At 37.8% G+C, this 16476-nt stretch overlaps 1 protein-coding gene across 6 annotated transcripts in view; it reads right to left on the bottom strand.

Moving 5' to 3' along the window:
• Nucleotides 1-4190: 4190 nt before the first annotated feature.
• LRP1B (LDL receptor related protein 1B) overlaps nucleotides 4191-16476 on the bottom strand; it is a 2031260-nt gene continuing 2018974 nt past the window's right edge. For 3 of the 6 annotated variants that reach the window (XM_068245873.1, XM_068245877.1, XM_068245879.1), the window contains 5 exons: nucleotides 15742-15818; nucleotides 14187-14277; nucleotides 12719-12866; nucleotides 7294-7392; nucleotides 4191-4582 (listed from right to left, as the gene is read on the bottom strand). In XM_068245873.1, coding sequence (XP_068101974.1) covers nucleotides 4442-4582; nucleotides 7294-7392; nucleotides 12719-12866; nucleotides 14187-14277; nucleotides 15742-15818 — 556 coding nt within the window. In that variant the 3' untranslated portion in view covers nucleotides 4191-4441. The remainder of the gene's footprint in view (nucleotides 4583-7293; nucleotides 7393-12718; nucleotides 12867-14186; nucleotides 14278-15741; nucleotides 15819-16476) is intronic. The other 3 variants (XM_068245874.1, XM_068245878.1, XM_068245875.1) reach the window with 2 other exon arrangements.

Genomic DNA, 16476 nt, shown 5'->3' with positions numbered 1-16476 from the left:
GCAGAGCAATATTAAGTCTGTGCAACATTCACAGTGCTCACGTTGCGTCGTGTGTAACGTGTAGCAATATTTAGAAAGTGCTGCATGCTGTGCATTTAGCAATAAATCTGCTGTGTTGTGTGTGTTGCACATGCTCAGTGATGTTTTTTTTTAAATGTAATGCAAGCGCCGTTTTTGTTCCATCACTGTGCGACGAAAACGGCGCACCAAACGCAGGGCTAAAGAATGTACTATAACGTCCAAGTTATAGTCTTTCAATGCGTTGCATTAGGGGCATGTTATGTTAACATCGCATCAAACGCATCAAACGCATCGTCTCACTGTGATAGAGGCCTAAAAGACCTTATTTATCCAGTAAACCTGTACTGCTTTTTTTTTTTCTAAATTATCTATAGGGTGGCAACAATGTGTAACTCATGTCTGGGGTTTATCAGACTAAAGTGGGGATATTAAAAGGTTAAGTCTGCCCTAGATATAGATATATATATATATATATATATATATATATATATATATATATATATATATATATATATATATATATATAAAAAATTCTGTGGGTCTATGTATATGATTAGTATGTCATATCAGGTTAGTCTGTGTTTGTCCTAAGGTAAACATTTTAAACCTTTGCAACTTAATAGCAGACACTTTTTTTTCTTATGGTTTTAATGGATCATTTAGGTGTTTTGCTGTTCTCTATTGATAGTAAATTAACACCACTGAATGCATGCTAGCATATTAAGAGATCTTCTATAATCACCACAAATTGTTTTTAACTAGGAATAAAGCAACAAACTATTCCATAGCAACATTATTTAAGGTTACATGCAAACAGGAAATTCCCAAATGGTGGTGGACTCAAATATAGGGTTTATTTCAGAAAGCATAAATACATTTTGGTTTATCTCCACTACTTTGCAAACTCTTTTTGTTTTACTTTGTTCTCTTTTCTCTTTACAGATATTTTGTGTTGGTGAACTATTAAAAAACTAAAGAAATTAGCACCATAAAATATCCTAACGTGGAGTAAAGAGATTACATTTAAATGCAATCATTCAAACTGGAGATCAGGTACTATAAATGTTTTTGGTAGTGGAGAAAATTATTTCCACAATTTTTTTTCTTGTTTTAAAGAAAATGGTGACATAACTCCTTTTTTGAAATACCGCAAAAAACAAACAAACCCTAATACTTATCACCAAAATATTGGTAAATAACCTGTTTGCAGCTTTAAAAATCTGCCCCTATGTATTTCTATACATAAATATAATCTTCATATTTTTTGATCTGTCAAAACTGTATGTAAACTAAGACATAAACTAGAATATTATCTATATATTTTTAAAAATGCATTTGAGAAAAAAATATGAAATAAACCGAAGCAGCGGGCTATAGTTAAGTGTAAGAAATAAAATACAGCCAAAGTTGAAATTGTAGGCTCTGTAAGTTTGGAGTTCAACATATGTCATAAATATTTAACTTTAATATCTAAAATATAAAAATAAATTGTGCTGTCTCTACCAGCAGTGTAGTTAAAGTTAATAGGAATAGGGTATATTAGAATTTTCAGTAGATATAACTGTTGCTGACATGTTTTTATAGATTCTCTAAAAATGAAAAAAAAAATGTATTTAACTATAGCATTTATATTATGATTTTATAACAAAAATACATGCCCAATTTCTTTGGATTGTGTACTTTATCACTTAACATCAGAGGGCAGGACAAAGAAAAATATTGTTGAGCGCAGCTTTGACCCTTACAAGTTTAGAGTTTAATTTAATCTTCTTTTCTCTAATAATATTCCCATGTTAATACTGTAGATACAAAGAATTGCAGATCTGAAGCCAACTACCAAGATGTAGATCTAGTCAGTAAGATGCTAGTTTTCCAAGCTGAGCAAATTTGTTGCAAATTGCAACAAACTTTTCATCAAATTGGAAAATTAGTTACATTGATTATCTCTAACTGGAAGTTCTTAGTCTTGTCATTTGTAAAGCATTCTGGATCATGCAAATCTTGGAACTGAGTGCATTATTGGTTATAGCAAAGTTAATTAATCAAGACCCAGGGCGACATTAAAATGTAGAGCTCGTTCACAGTATGAATGTTTGCTGATTTATTTTTTTTTAATTTTTTTTTTAGCACTGGCGATTTTGCAAATCACCCTAAAAGCGCTTTTGTAATGATTTCCTATGACAGTGTTCACACGTAAGCATTTCGATTTTCTTGAAATTGCAAACGCGCTACATGTACCATTTTCTGAGCACTTTGGCTCAATGGAAGGTATAGGGAAATTGCAAATCGCTCGAAAAAGCGCTTTGTAAAGCGATTTCCTGAACGCTTTTGTGAATAAAGACATTGTATTTATTCATTTCCGGGGTTAAAGAGTTCACTTCCTGACTTTCGCTCAGCAATGATTTTTTTCACTTCCTGACGCAAGTGTTTAGAAAAGCGCTTATAAAAGTGCTTTTCTAAGCAAAAAGAGCTTTTTAAAAAAAAAGCTCAATAAATCTCTTGTGATAGCGCTGGCAATTTATAATGTGAACAAAGCCTTAAGGCACCTAAAATTGTGCCTAGATGGTGTGTAGGCAATTGCCACATTGTGGTGGTAAATCTCCGTGCTAAGGGTCCATTTCCACTTCAAATGGCATGCATCTCTGAGACCCAGGCCCTCACTTGTTGTGATGCAAGATCACATCCAAATAGGGATTTGCATATTTTACACTTTTTTTATGAATGCCCTCTGATTCTCCCCCATGCAAGTTGGATGACAGCCTATTGGTTTTAAATCTGCATTCGGGAAAATGCAGCAAATTATCCCTAGTGAAGACCAGCCCTTAATGTCCTCTGTTGGATAGTATACCTTAAATAGTAAAGCCTCAAGTTTGCATTACAAATATTAGATGGATAGATCTATGACCTAAATTTCTGTTGTGGCGTGTACGTACTTTTGTTTTCTTACATAATAAGAAGTCCTACATAAAAGTTGCCCTTTACATCTGTTTGCCAAACCTATCCTTGGGTCTCACCAAATAGGCATGTCCTGTGAGTATCTGCGAAAGATCTTGACTTGCGTAGCTAGGAAACTACTGTCCCAGATATGTGACACTAGTTTCAGAATAGACATTATGTAGAATTTGAGAATGAACTTGAAAAAAAGACTGTCTTATCCCATTCTGCTCAATTCTAAAAAGCAAATACTTAATCCATAAGCAGGTTACGTTTATTACTTACATATTTGATGGGTAGTTTTGGCACTCACAGGCCAAAAAGACCTAATAAACATCGTGCTTTAGTGCGATCCTAAGACTTAATGGAATCATCCACATTATGTGAATACTGAAAAGGCCCAAAATGCTATATTTCAAATGAAGCATTGTGTATAAAGTGACAATGATAGTATATATATCAGTTGGCAGTACTTTTATCTTCACTTCAACTATCATACAGCGCTGGGTAAAGCTTTTCTGAAAAGCAATAGTGTCCCAGATCAGAACAATAGAATCTAACCTAGGCATATGATGAAAAATACTTAATTGGAGGTCACTAATGAAAACTCCATGTCTACATAATCAATGGTTTCAGAGATACTGGTTGGTAAAGTGTGAGTGAAGTGAGTTAAGCTCCTAAGTATTCCTACTGGTCAATGATATCTCCTACCACATTAAATGACCAATAAAAAGGCTTAGGGAGTAAAAAGGGTGGGGATGAGGTTGACATTTTTGTACAAAAAAAAGAAAAGTCTATTTGCATATTATTTCAACAACCCGTACCTCTGGAACTACTGTTAATTTCGGACGTGGAGTTTGCACTGAAAGTAACTCAATCTTTTTTTCTTTTTAATATCTGTTGCTCAGTTTTATGACGGGCATATTTTTTCAGTCACTGTTTATTAGCTCTTCAATTCATAATATTATGAGTCTGATGTCCAATCCTTTGCAAAGAATGTCCGTTTATCACGTAACTACCTATATCGGCACTTGCAAGTTATCACCCAAACAATCATTCACAATAATGGCATACATGATTACAATTCTCAAGATTGCCGTTCAAACCAACCTCTAACAAAGTGACCATAAATGTTTTTGTTGATTATTTAATGAAAAGACAATATATAGTGAACCTAAAAAAGTTCATATAAAATGAATCTCTCTTACTTTACAAAGGAAGAGTGTGTCCTTCATTTTAACAAATAAAATGGTCTCCTATTACAGCAGCATATATATATTTTTTTCTTTTAAATTGTACTGTAGTGCAGTTTATTTTTCATAAAAATACCATACAAATGGTCAGTCTAGTCATCAGCAAAACAAACCAAAAATGAAAAAAGAGGTACTGCTGATGACAAAACAATTTGAATACTGTTGGTACATAGAAAAGTAATCATATTTTATACATTTATACAGAGTAGAAAAGGTAACGGAACAGCAGAGCTTTAAGCCACAGTCTCCCGGATAGCATTTTCAATTTTCTTTGGAAGAAGTTCCCGTCGTTCCTCTATGCTGATTAAGGAATTCCGACAGTTGTGTCCGTCCACAAAAAGTTTTGCATACACTGGATTGGTGTAATTTGTTGGCTGTGGAATGGTAAAAAGACATGAGTTAAATAATCTTCTTATGATGCATAATTGTAATCTTACATTTTTTTAGGTAAAATCTTTAACCACTTGAGGACCCTGAGCTTAACCCCCTCCCCCCCCCCAGTGACCAGGCCATTTTTTACAATATAGGTCACTGTTGCTTTATGGACCTTGCTGCAGGGCCATACAACTTGGCACAGAAGTGATAACCCCCCCCCCTTGTCTGCCCACCAACAGAGCTCTCTGTTGGTGGGCTGTAATTGCTCCCCCAATGTTTATTTTTTTACAAATATTTTTGTTTTTTTTAATAAATGTCACTAATTATTTATTTAGCCCACCCTCCCTCCACCAGCCAATCAGCGCAATCGGCTGTCATTGTAAGGATTAGGAGCTACTCGTGTTCCTGAGTACGTCCAAAGATGGACGGCTCTGTACTGCTCATGTGCACGTGCGTAAGGCTTGCGAGAAGCCCCAAAGATGCATTCAACCAGTTGGTTGAATACGTCCAATGGGGATGACAGCACTGGAACAAAAGGACCATGAGAGAAGCGGGAAGGCTCTATGGGATCTAGAGCCTTCTCACATAGGTGAGTATCTAAAAAAATTGTATTTGCTTGTTTTACTTTAATGTTACTGACCTAACTTCTTATAGAGCATTGCAAGAATTGAAGGGGGTATATCACCCATCCACCAGGGGTGGACACAGGTATCGCAGGAATTGAACAGAGGCGCAAGTGGACGACTTAACTCCTCAAAGCAGACATGAAACTGTCAATTTTCAAAGGTTTACATTTATTAATATACTGCAAAAAAACTGTTGCACTGTGTTTCACAGGTGTGGCCCTACTGCATCAGGCAAAAGGGGATGGAGCATTCAGCAACAAGCATTTATGTCTCAGCCTAGCACCTCACAGAGGCTGAGACATAAACACTTGTTGCTGTATGCTCCATTCCCTATTGTCTGATGAAGCGGGGCCACACCTGCAAAACGCATTGCAACTGTTTTTTTTTTGGGAGTATGTTAATAAATCTAAACCTTTGAAAATTGACAGTTTCATGTCTGCTTTGAGGAGGTAAGTCCACCACTGCCTCCTCAGCAGTTTTAAAGTTTTCAGCATATTTTATCCTGTTGGCACCTCTATTCAATTTCTGCGATACCTGTGTCCACCCCTGGTGGAGGGGTGATATACCCCCTTCTTTCCGATCTACAGAGAGCGATGTCTTAATCCTGAGTGGGGACAGGTCTTAATCTCCCTACCTGCATTTACAGTGGTTGCCTGTTGGGTAACCCTGGTTTGTGAGTATCAATTTACTTACTAACACTATCCATCATATATTGGGTTCTCGGTGTATCTCTTTTTGTTCTCATAGAGCAGGTTACTATACTGCATAGATGTATAAAGGGCACTATGGAACTTGCTTTAATCCTGGTACACACTGTCAATTATGATTGGCCAATCACTGACCAATTTTTCCCACCTCCATGTAGTATGAGGGTCAACACAGATATTGAATACTATGTCCAGATTGTGTAGGTAAGCTCTCATACTACATGAAGGTGGTAAAATTGGGCAGTTATTGGCCAATCATAATGGAAATTGTGTACCAGGCTTTAGGCCTGTAGTACTATTTACTAATGAGATGCAAATAATTTGCATATGCAGTGCAACTTGGCATTGGGTCAATCAAGTACACTTCATGTCAATGTAGACCAGGGATGTCAAACCAGTCCTTCGAGGGCTGAGGTCCTCACACATTTTTGACACAGCTCAAATTAATTGTTGGGTCTGAATCAGGAAAGGTGTGGTCCATCAGGTAGAACACATTCCTCTCTTCCTCTCTTTCTCAATCCATCCTAAACACTGGCATGGATTTAGCCCTCCATGCCTGGAATTCAACACCTGTGATGTAGACTGACTCGGTTCTAAATTGCACACAGTTTACATTAATTTGGATACAAGTCAGAATTATTAAGTATCTCATTGACCATCTCAACTGAAGAAACTATGTTGAGGTAAAATAACCTGGTCCACAAATATTGTCCACGAGGTGTAGGGGAGGAGTTTACTAATTGCCTGCTTTACTGTAGTATTTGGCCGCACTGGAGAAACTCATCACTGGCCCTGTTTTGACAACCATGCGACTACCCAAAGCCGCTGGTTTCTTATCTGAAGTCTATTATCTCTCTGCTTTAAAGAACAGCCTATGAGTTTGGTTATACTGTACTAGTGCATTTATATTGCTTGCCGCCCTTTAGTGGATTGTGTTAAGGCGTATGAAACCGCACTTAATATAATGAAACCTGTAAAATCAGCTAACAGTAGCAGAAACAACTATGACGGGAGGATCTAGGTGAAGTTGTCCCACCAATAAAGACTCAGCAGATCCATGACACAAGTTTTTCTTTTTGTTTGTGTAAAAACTTGGGCACATTTTAGGCAGAGAGCATACTTGCAGCACCTTGCCTCAGTCATTTTCTAATGAGTTCCTAGCAATGCAAATCTAATTTCTGAACTGGACACAAACATTTAAACAAGTAAAAAAATCACAAGACCAAAATATAACACACAGGAAACAAATATTGCAACATCAAAACTAAAGAATTTGATGATTTCAAAATGAGGTTGTAAAAAAACATAACAAAAGTATAAACATAAAAATAATCATGCAATGGAGGATGTATCAGGCACAGGTGAAGATTTTCTCACCACTGGTGCTAGCGGTCCTTTCAGGTCTGAATTTAGGTAGCTAGGAGGCACAGTGTGGGCTAGTTTGAAAGCAGTAGGCCCACCCGCTATGAACCTGGACTGTACGTAAATAATAAATATATTAGATGTATGATAGGGAAATCATTGATTATTATGATGATGATAATTATTTATTTATTTTGCAAGAAAGAGGATTTAAATTTGAAGGGGTTGTCCACTCCTTAGTAAAATTTTAAGATGGAACTTCAAGCACCAATAACCTCCTCCTACGGTAGCACCCAACTTTAAAGCCACAGCAAAAAAACTACCATCTATCTAAAAAGACATTGCCAAAGATACAGTTGCTAGATCACTAAACATTTTTACCATTTTTTTTGTTGTGTTTTAAATCCAGCAACACCACCTTGCTCTGCAGCTATGAGGTAAAGAGGGATATCCCCCTCAGGGAATAATGGAACTTTGAGTCAATGTAATATGATTTTTAGTTCTGGACATTGAGAAGAGAGAAAAGCACAACTCTCAGGACTGCTTCTTTAACCTCCCTGGCGGTAAGCCCGTGCTGAGCACGGGCTATGCCGCCGGAAGGCACCGCTCAGGCCCCGCTGGGCCGATTTGCATAATTTTTTTTTTGTTACAGAGACAGCGATCGTCATGCACACGCAGCTAGCAAAGTGCTAGCTGCGTGTGCATGACGATCGCTGCCGCTACCCGCCGATCCGTCGCTATCCGTCGCGCCGCAGCCGCACCCCCCCCCATACCCCACCAGGCCAATCAGTGCCAGGCAGCGCTGTGGGGTGGATCGGAGTCCCCTTTGACGTCACGATGTCGATGACGTTGGTGACGTCATCCTGCCCATCGCCATGGTGACGGGGAAGCCCTCCAGGAGATCCCGTTCTTTGTGGGGATGCGGTGCTGTGTTATGGGTGTTTTTTTCTTTGCCATGCATGGTATGTAACACACACGGGTCCTTTTCCAGTTAACTTTTTGCCCTTAGTTTTGACCCAGGAGAAAATTTTCCATATCGTCTAAAAATAAACTTTTCAGCACTTAGCAATTGAAAAAAATACTAAAAAGTAGGTTAACAAGCAATACTAAATTTATTTTGAGTATTGTGTTGCCTGGTGGGGGCCTTGAAGTTACTTTATTGGTAAGGTTTGAAAATATCTCGTTGGAGAAAAATCAGGAGAAATGTTAATAGGATATGGGCTGTAGTGTGAATGCAAGTATTTTTTTTTAAAGTACCTGTCAATGAGTAAATAAGGTGGTGTTCAAATAAATATAGATTGTTTTCAGTTTTGGATACATTGAAGCAAGTTGAGTACTTCTGCTAGGTTTCTTTATTGTCTGTGTCCCTGTTGTGGAACATTCCCTCCCGATTCTGTTACAGAAGCAGTTGTCTTTTAAAATGTGAGATGAATTTCAAACTAGAAGTCACACGAACAAGATAACTTTCCCTATGGGGCACCTGTTTCATCGCCCTTCAAATGTGGAATTGAGCCTTCCCGTGGGGAGATTTCTTCTCAATTTCTGGCGTACTTCTCGAACAGAAAATGAGGACAAGTCTCCCCACAGAGTAACCAGACAACACACAAAAAAAAACATAACAGAGGTTTAACCTGTCCAAACTTCATCCAAGATGACAAAAAAGTTTTGTCTTGATCTAATCATTATTTGTCTTCTCGTATAAAGTCATAAAAATTCACATAAAAGTTACGAATGTGGGATGTAGGCTACATTGTAGAGGTGAAGTAACCCACAGAAACCAAGCAGATTGTCTTAAAGGGGCACTATGGCTAAATTATGCTTATATTTTATTGAATATAAACTATGTGCAATTGTAGCAATGTGTAAGACTTGTATTGTGGCTGAATAAAACTCTGCTTCAATATTGTTTTACCCTAAATCAGTGCTGGAGTTCCGTCGCCAGAGAAAGCTATCTGAAGCTGAACCAGCATATTCCATTCTGCAGGAGGAGGCTGCCTTATCAGACGTTTCATCTGTAGTTGTAATCTCCCCCTTTGATGTTTCAAGAGAGGTTTCACCCAAAGTCTAACTGCACATTAGTGCAGTTATAGCTTTTCTGATCGGACAATGATGTACAGCTCTGATGAAAAAAATGCTCCCAGCTGAGGCCCCACCTTCAGAGACACATGCAGGACACAGCACTTGAGTGTGCTGAATCAAGACGCTGTAATACTGTGCATAGGAAGAGAAGCTGGTCTCCACGGTAACTAACAACAAGAGGTGTCATTGCCTGTGCCAGCTTCTCTGAAGGTGGGGCCTCAACGGGTAGCATTTTTTTCATCAGAGCCGTACGTCATTGTCCTGAGACGTACGGCAGATCAGAGGAGCTGTAACTGCACTAATGGGCAGTTTGATGTTTCGGAGAGGTTTCACCCAACGTCTAAGGGGGAGATTACAACTACAGATGAAACATCTGATAAGGCAGCCTCCTCCTGCAGAATGGACTGTGCTGGTTCAGCGTTGCATAGCTTTCTCTGGCGACGGGACTCCATCACCGATTTAGAGTAAAGCAACATTGAAACAGAGTTTTATTCAGCCACAATACAAGTCTTACACATTGCTACAATTGCACATATTTTAAATGATAATATAAGCATCATTTAGCCATAGTGCTCCTTGAAGTTTCCAAAAATTAGGAAAAGGGAGGTTACATTTTAATCTTTAGTTATTTTTTGTGGGCTGTATGCAATATCTTACATCTTTCCTTTCTTATATGCAAAGTTGTATATCTTCCTTTTCACATTAAATAAGCTGTAAACATGGTATTTCAGACATACATATAGGAACAGTCAAATATACGTGAAGCATCACAAAATTAGACCACATCTACACAACTGCAGACTATGGTTGAGCCACATAAGTAGACCACACCTACAATATTGTGGACCATTTCTGGACCACAAAATTAGACCACATTTACAATGTACATCTGTGGACTATTTTTGTATCACAAAATTAGACCATGGAGAAGCTGCCACATAACTACTATTTAATTTAATATAAACTAAGCCATAGATATTTTTTAAATATTTAAACTACATTTAAATTACTGGAGTTTGGAGGAAGAAGACATTAATCTGAAGCTAGGCAGCTACATTAACCAGATGCAAACACTTGGTCCCAACAGCTGCTGACTGTGACAGACTCAGGTTCTTTCTCTTCCTGGGTCAGTGAACATTTGCATGTTAGCAGCATTTTTTGCCCATTCATTGTTTCAAAGTGAACCCGAGGTGAAAATAAACTGATGAGATAAAGAATTCTATGTATCCTCCTACTCCTAAACATTTTTTTTTCTTTTTTAGATATCCCATGGTTTTATTTTTTATTTAAAAATGTACAAAGTAGATTGAACGTTTTGTTGTCTCTGCTGAGTGGCAGCCTATTAAGAGTCCCTAAATGAAAATACATGAACTATTAACCTTTTGCTATCCACCCCTGCACTCAGAAGTTGCATTCTGCAAGGAAAAGATTTATGGCTGTACTTTGCTTATCAGTGATGTTTACTATATTCCAAACAAGGTACCAACAAGACAGAAGCTGTCACTTCCATGCCTAGAAATTAACTCTTTCAGGCAGCAAAATAAAACAAGAGATACAGCCTGGTTATTAATGTTTTCCACTGTACATACACATGTTTATCTCATCATGTCACAGGTCGCCTCGGGTACATTTTATCTTTTCCCAAATCTACTGAAAATGTTTATAATTCTGCTTTTGTCATTGTTGGGCAATTATACTTCACCTGAGAGGAAAGAAAACTTAAAAAAAAACTTTCCCTCTTTGAATATGGACCCAGCAACAAAAATACTTTAGACCCTTAGACATTTTACACTTCATCAAAAAAAAAAGTTAATGTAATCATAAAACAACTTTTAACACACTTAGACACTTCAAATGTTCAACGGATTGGTAGATTATAAAAGCATTTACCTAGGGAAAGTAATTTAATTTTTGCTCACATGAATCATTCAGCCCTTATCAGAAATTTCTGCTATAGTATAAAAAATGCTTTTATGTTCTAGAACCTGACTGAAATCCGTAAAATTACTGTAAAGTACAAAACATTATTTACATTGCCCTTAGTCCAAATCTATCACTTATTTTTCTTATCCGTATCCTACCTGAACATAATGAGAAAAGAATTTAAATGGTACCTATTTAAAATAAAGCCAACGTCTTTGTGTGCAATGTAAAACAATTTAATTTTGCATTGGCGTTTAGAAAAGTGTTGAGCCAAACACAAATAAAGTCTGCCTTTTGTATTAAACTGAAGTTTGTACAAAGGCAATCAAGCCATATAGATGTTAACGTATGTGTGTATACAAACACTTTATATGGAAGGAAGACTTGCTTTCCTTTTAATCAATGTGGCACACTGAATTGTAGAATAGCTTTTGAACATTCATTGTTACTCGTAATTTTTTGGTGTGGAACTATTTCAGTTATGAGGAACTATTTCAGACGTTGAACAGATTGCATTCCTTTATCGGTTGTGCTTGTAATATTTAAGTCACTATAAGCGCTAGATTAAAGTCCAAGGATACTCTAAATGAATTGTTGGAATGAGAATGGCTGTAAATTTACATTATTTAAATTCTAAAAGGTAAAATATTTGTTCAGAATTTATCTAGCTTCCTTAAGGATACTGGAGGTGACATGATGAGATAGACAAGTGTATGTACAGTGCCTAGCACTCAAATATCTATGCTGTGGAACACAGCATAGTTATTTGTGTGCTTGGCACTGTACATACACTTTTTTTTCTTTCTCTGCCTGAAAGAGTTAAACATCAGGTATGCAAGTGGCAGTTCCTGTCTGGGTAAGGACTGAGTCAGACTATAGCGTGACCCTCACTGATAAGAAATTACAACTAGAAAACACTTTCCTAGCAGAAAATGGCTTCTGAGAGCACGAAAGAGATAAAGAGTCAATAGTTCATAGATTTTACCTTTGGCGTACTTCAATGAATGTGTCATTGAGCATAGACAATGAAACGGTCAAAACTTAAAAACTAGGTTTAAATATAAAATAAAACTGTGGGATATCTCAAGAAGTCATTTTTGGGAGAAGGAGCATCGAACCAATTGTTTCTCATCAGTTTATTTTCACTTCATATGTCCTTTAAGGGTGATGTTCAAATTGTTCAATAAATATTTATTTAAAAAAAATATCCTGATTACATAATGTTGGCCCCATCCAGAGGTATTTTGCTAGAATATTTGAATTACTGGGGATTCAGTCATGGTTTTTGAAAACATTTTTTAGGGCCCTGTCAGTCCATGTCTTGCACTAATAATTGCCAATTTAGGCTTTCACCAGCTGTCCAATGTTCTCTATTTCTTAAGAACAAATGTATTCACAGTACCAGGCCTTGATGAAATGCAGTGTGAAATCGTATTACCTTGTCAAGTTCTATGATGAAATTTGGGTCTAATAACGTTCCATCATTGTGATCGTGGTCCACCTCATACATATTATAAGATGGATTTCCAATTTCTACGTTCATTCCACCATTGATGATTGGCTGCCTTCTTATTGTTTTTGCCCTGCTTATAAAAGAAAAAAAAAAAAAGATAGATTAGCACTGAATATAGATGTTTAAGGTTTCCTATAGAAGTTCTCCTAGAGGAGAAATGTATGTATGTGACCCATCTGTATGTTTTGAAAGTCTCTGCTTGACTGACCACTGTCATGTGATCATGTTTCTCTTCTGCTTCTTTTATAGGCAACAAGAAGTAAACATAAGATGTTTTGGTAGCCAGAAGGCATGGGCTACAATTCGGATTCGGATGATCCGGATAGTTACTATCCGGATATCACCCAGTAATGCTGTACGGGCTGGGCGGCGGGGGGGGGTGCAAGCTTACCTCTCTGACATCTTCTTCGCTCGTCCCTTGGCACCTCCCATGATGCGGTCCACCCGGAAGGAGGAAGTGTTTGTAATCACGGGACGGCGGATTGGACCACATCGTGGGAGGCGCCGAGGAACGAGCGAAGAAGACGCCAGAGAGGTAAGCTTAACCCCCGCCCAGCCCGCACAGCATTACTGGGTGATATCCGGATAGTAACTATCCGGTTCACCCGAATCCGAATTTTAGCCCATGTCTGGTAGCCAGTCAATTAGAAATTTTAAATGAATCAGCTTATTAAAGTGGTCACATGTTTCTCTTCATCCTCTGTAGGAGAGTGTATGGAAAATAAATTGGTCATCGTTAGTAGGCCAATCTTCTTGTGTCCTTTTAATGTGGCCCATAGGGATTTGTTTCCGAATACAACAGAATTCCACTTCCTGATCGGAAATAGTCTTTCCGCAGTGAAAATCGGTAATTGGAAATCAATAATTGAAAAGCAGAATTCTGCGGAAAGCCACATTTCCAAGAGAAGTATTTTCGTGTACTTAACCTCTGAAATTTTAGGCCAATCACAAGACTCTGAATTACTAGGCCAATCAGAGAACTTGGAAGTGTATTTAGTAGTTGGCAATCGGAATTGCAGATTACGCATAATCACGTACATCTGCAGAAATTATAGCAGATTCTGCAAAAAACAACTTTGTTTTTTTTGTGCATTCTAACTTTAGTAAGATTCCCTCTGCTGCAGTTTCAGTAGGTCATATCTTATGTAGCCTTGGTGAAAAACGCAGCCCTGCACCTGACTGAGTAATTCTGATTTTTGTTTGGGCTTTACTGTGTACAAACCAACGTAGAAGGGGCAAGAACAATTGTATATGTACCTTTAGCCTAAGTAGCTTTATGTGGAATAACAGGAGCTTTAATATTGCTCATAATGCAAGGCATGCTATCCTGGAGTGGCGTTGGGACATGAAATTAGAGAAAAGAAGCAGCTGCACTGCAAAAATATAAACCTACCTTCTCCGTCTTTTGCACAGCAGAAGACCAATTACCAACGTTGTTATGAGGGTCACTAGAAGGACCAGAGGCACAATTATTGCGATACTACCTGTGTCAGAAAAAAAAAGTACTGTTGTCAGCAGTTTCTTATAAAAGTACCACATTTTGTCTTGGGTAGAGAAAAAGGGTTGAGGGTGTAAAAGAGAAACATAGCAGGCAACACGCTACAGAGCTAGAATCCTAACTATTGTGAGCTTCTTCCTAATCCCTTCAGTGTTGCCAAACATTTCTATCAGTTCTCGGTGGGTGCAAGGTTCCTACCCAAATTGGAGCGAGCTTCCAGTTAACTTGCTCCAATTTGGGTAGACCATTGGTCTTAATACAGGAAGAGTTAAGAAACTCCAGTTGTTATCTATGCAAAAGAGCCATTGAGCTCCACGATTTTCAAAGACGCAGAGAGCTCTGCCTTTTGAAGCTTATTATCTCAAGATGTCTGTCACTGCATTTTTTTTCTGCAGAGGACAGTTCAAAAGTTCACGAGCCTGCTCTATAAAATCATTTAGAATGTGAAGTAGTATGTAAACAGCAAATATTAGAAAATGATGCAATGTTATAAAAAAACAACAAAAACAACTATATAACTGAAAATAAAAATATGAGAATATTTTCTTTGCTACTAATGTTGTAGTAATTATCCATACTACACATCCAATTCATTATATTATCATCCTTTTTTAAATACACATACACGTGTGTGGGTTTCCTCCCGGAACTCTGGTTTCCTCTCACATCCCAAAAACATAGATAGGTTAATTGCCCCCCCCCCACCAAAAAAAAAAACGCCTAGGCTATGATGGACACATTATGACCATAGTAGGGATTACATTCTGAGCCCCTCTGAGGGACAGACAAGAGACAAGACAAATTATTTATACTTTATAAAGCGCTGTGGAAGATGTCAGCACTATATAAATACAAAATAATAATAATGCACATCCAACATTTGTGCAAAAAAATAATTTATTTGAAAATGGAAAATACTTGGTGCAACAGTTCACTAGCATTGATCTTCTCTCTGCAGATTACTAGACTGGTGCTGACTTGGCCCTCCTGTCTCTTTCAACTGGAATCCAGTCCCTGTAGTGATGTAAGCAGCAGGGAGGAGGTAGCTCCACCCCTGCCTCTCATCACTGCCCAGGGAGGGGTGACAAGGAAAGGCAGTGAGCAACAACAACCTTTTAAGCCTGAGTGCAATGACCAGCAATAGTGATCTGACGAACCCGGTATTATCTTTTCTTTTTTTTTTTTTTTAACTGCAAAAAACAAAAATAATTTTTATAAAATGTACATGCATTAAAAATAAAACATAGTGCTAATAAATGTTTAAATACAAAAAGTCAGTGAGCTCGGTTTTAAGTAAGTATCATAGTAGAAATACATGATCTTCTAAAGCCATACCTGCTTAGCAAGCAGACATCCGCGTTCGTCTGTAATAATTACTACTTGGTTAGTAACATGTACAGATCAGACGCTGCTGCCAGGAACATGGTGCATGCTAATCGGAGATACTTACTTGAAGTAGCGTTGTCAGACTTGCTGCTCTTGGGAGCCGGCCTTTCGCACTGCTTCCCTGACCAGTTGGCTGAACATCTACATAGATCCAATTAAACAGCAAAATTAATGGACGCCAGCTGTTAGCCAGCTAACCTGCTAAAAAGTGTGTCAAGAAAAGTCGAAAAAGCTGATAACATGAACATTTTGTATGAAAAAAGACAAAACAAAACTCACAATGATTCTGCCTTCTGCATTTTTCTTTTTAAACTTGTTGAACACTTTTGCTCAATGCAGTATTGAAGTGTTTAGCAAAGGTGATTTATTAGCTCATCAAACATTCTACATTGATTTTTATTGGAGCGAACAACAGGTGGGTGGAATTGCTTTAAAGTGCACCTGAGATGAACAACACGTCAGGATTTATACATAGCTGTGGTTTCCTCCACCCCTGTCTGGTCCCTCGGGTTCCATTCGGTCTGATAAATTCCCTCACTGGCCCAATCACGTGCCACTGCGTATGTGCTGTCCTGGCCATGTGCACCCTCCCATCATCAGAATCAGAATCAAGTTTATTTCGCCAAGTACAACGTGAGTTGTACCCGAAATTGGTTTTGGCACAACAGGGTCGGTGGTGAAACAATAACAAAAAGTGCATTTAGCATACAGAAGATACATAAAGTGCATACGGTACATACAGTAGATATATACAGTAGGTACAGTACAAAAACAAGGTAGAGTATAAAGCATAGATAGA

Source organism: Hyperolius riggenbachi, chromosome 7 (assembly GCF_040937935.1).
Source record: "Hyperolius riggenbachi isolate aHypRig1 chromosome 7, aHypRig1.pri, whole genome shotgun sequence".
NCBI lineage: Eukaryota > Metazoa > Chordata > Amphibia > Anura > Hyperoliidae > Hyperolius > Hyperolius riggenbachi.
Note: the sequence above shows the minus strand (reverse complement) of the source record. Positions and strands in the feature narration are given on the sequence as shown.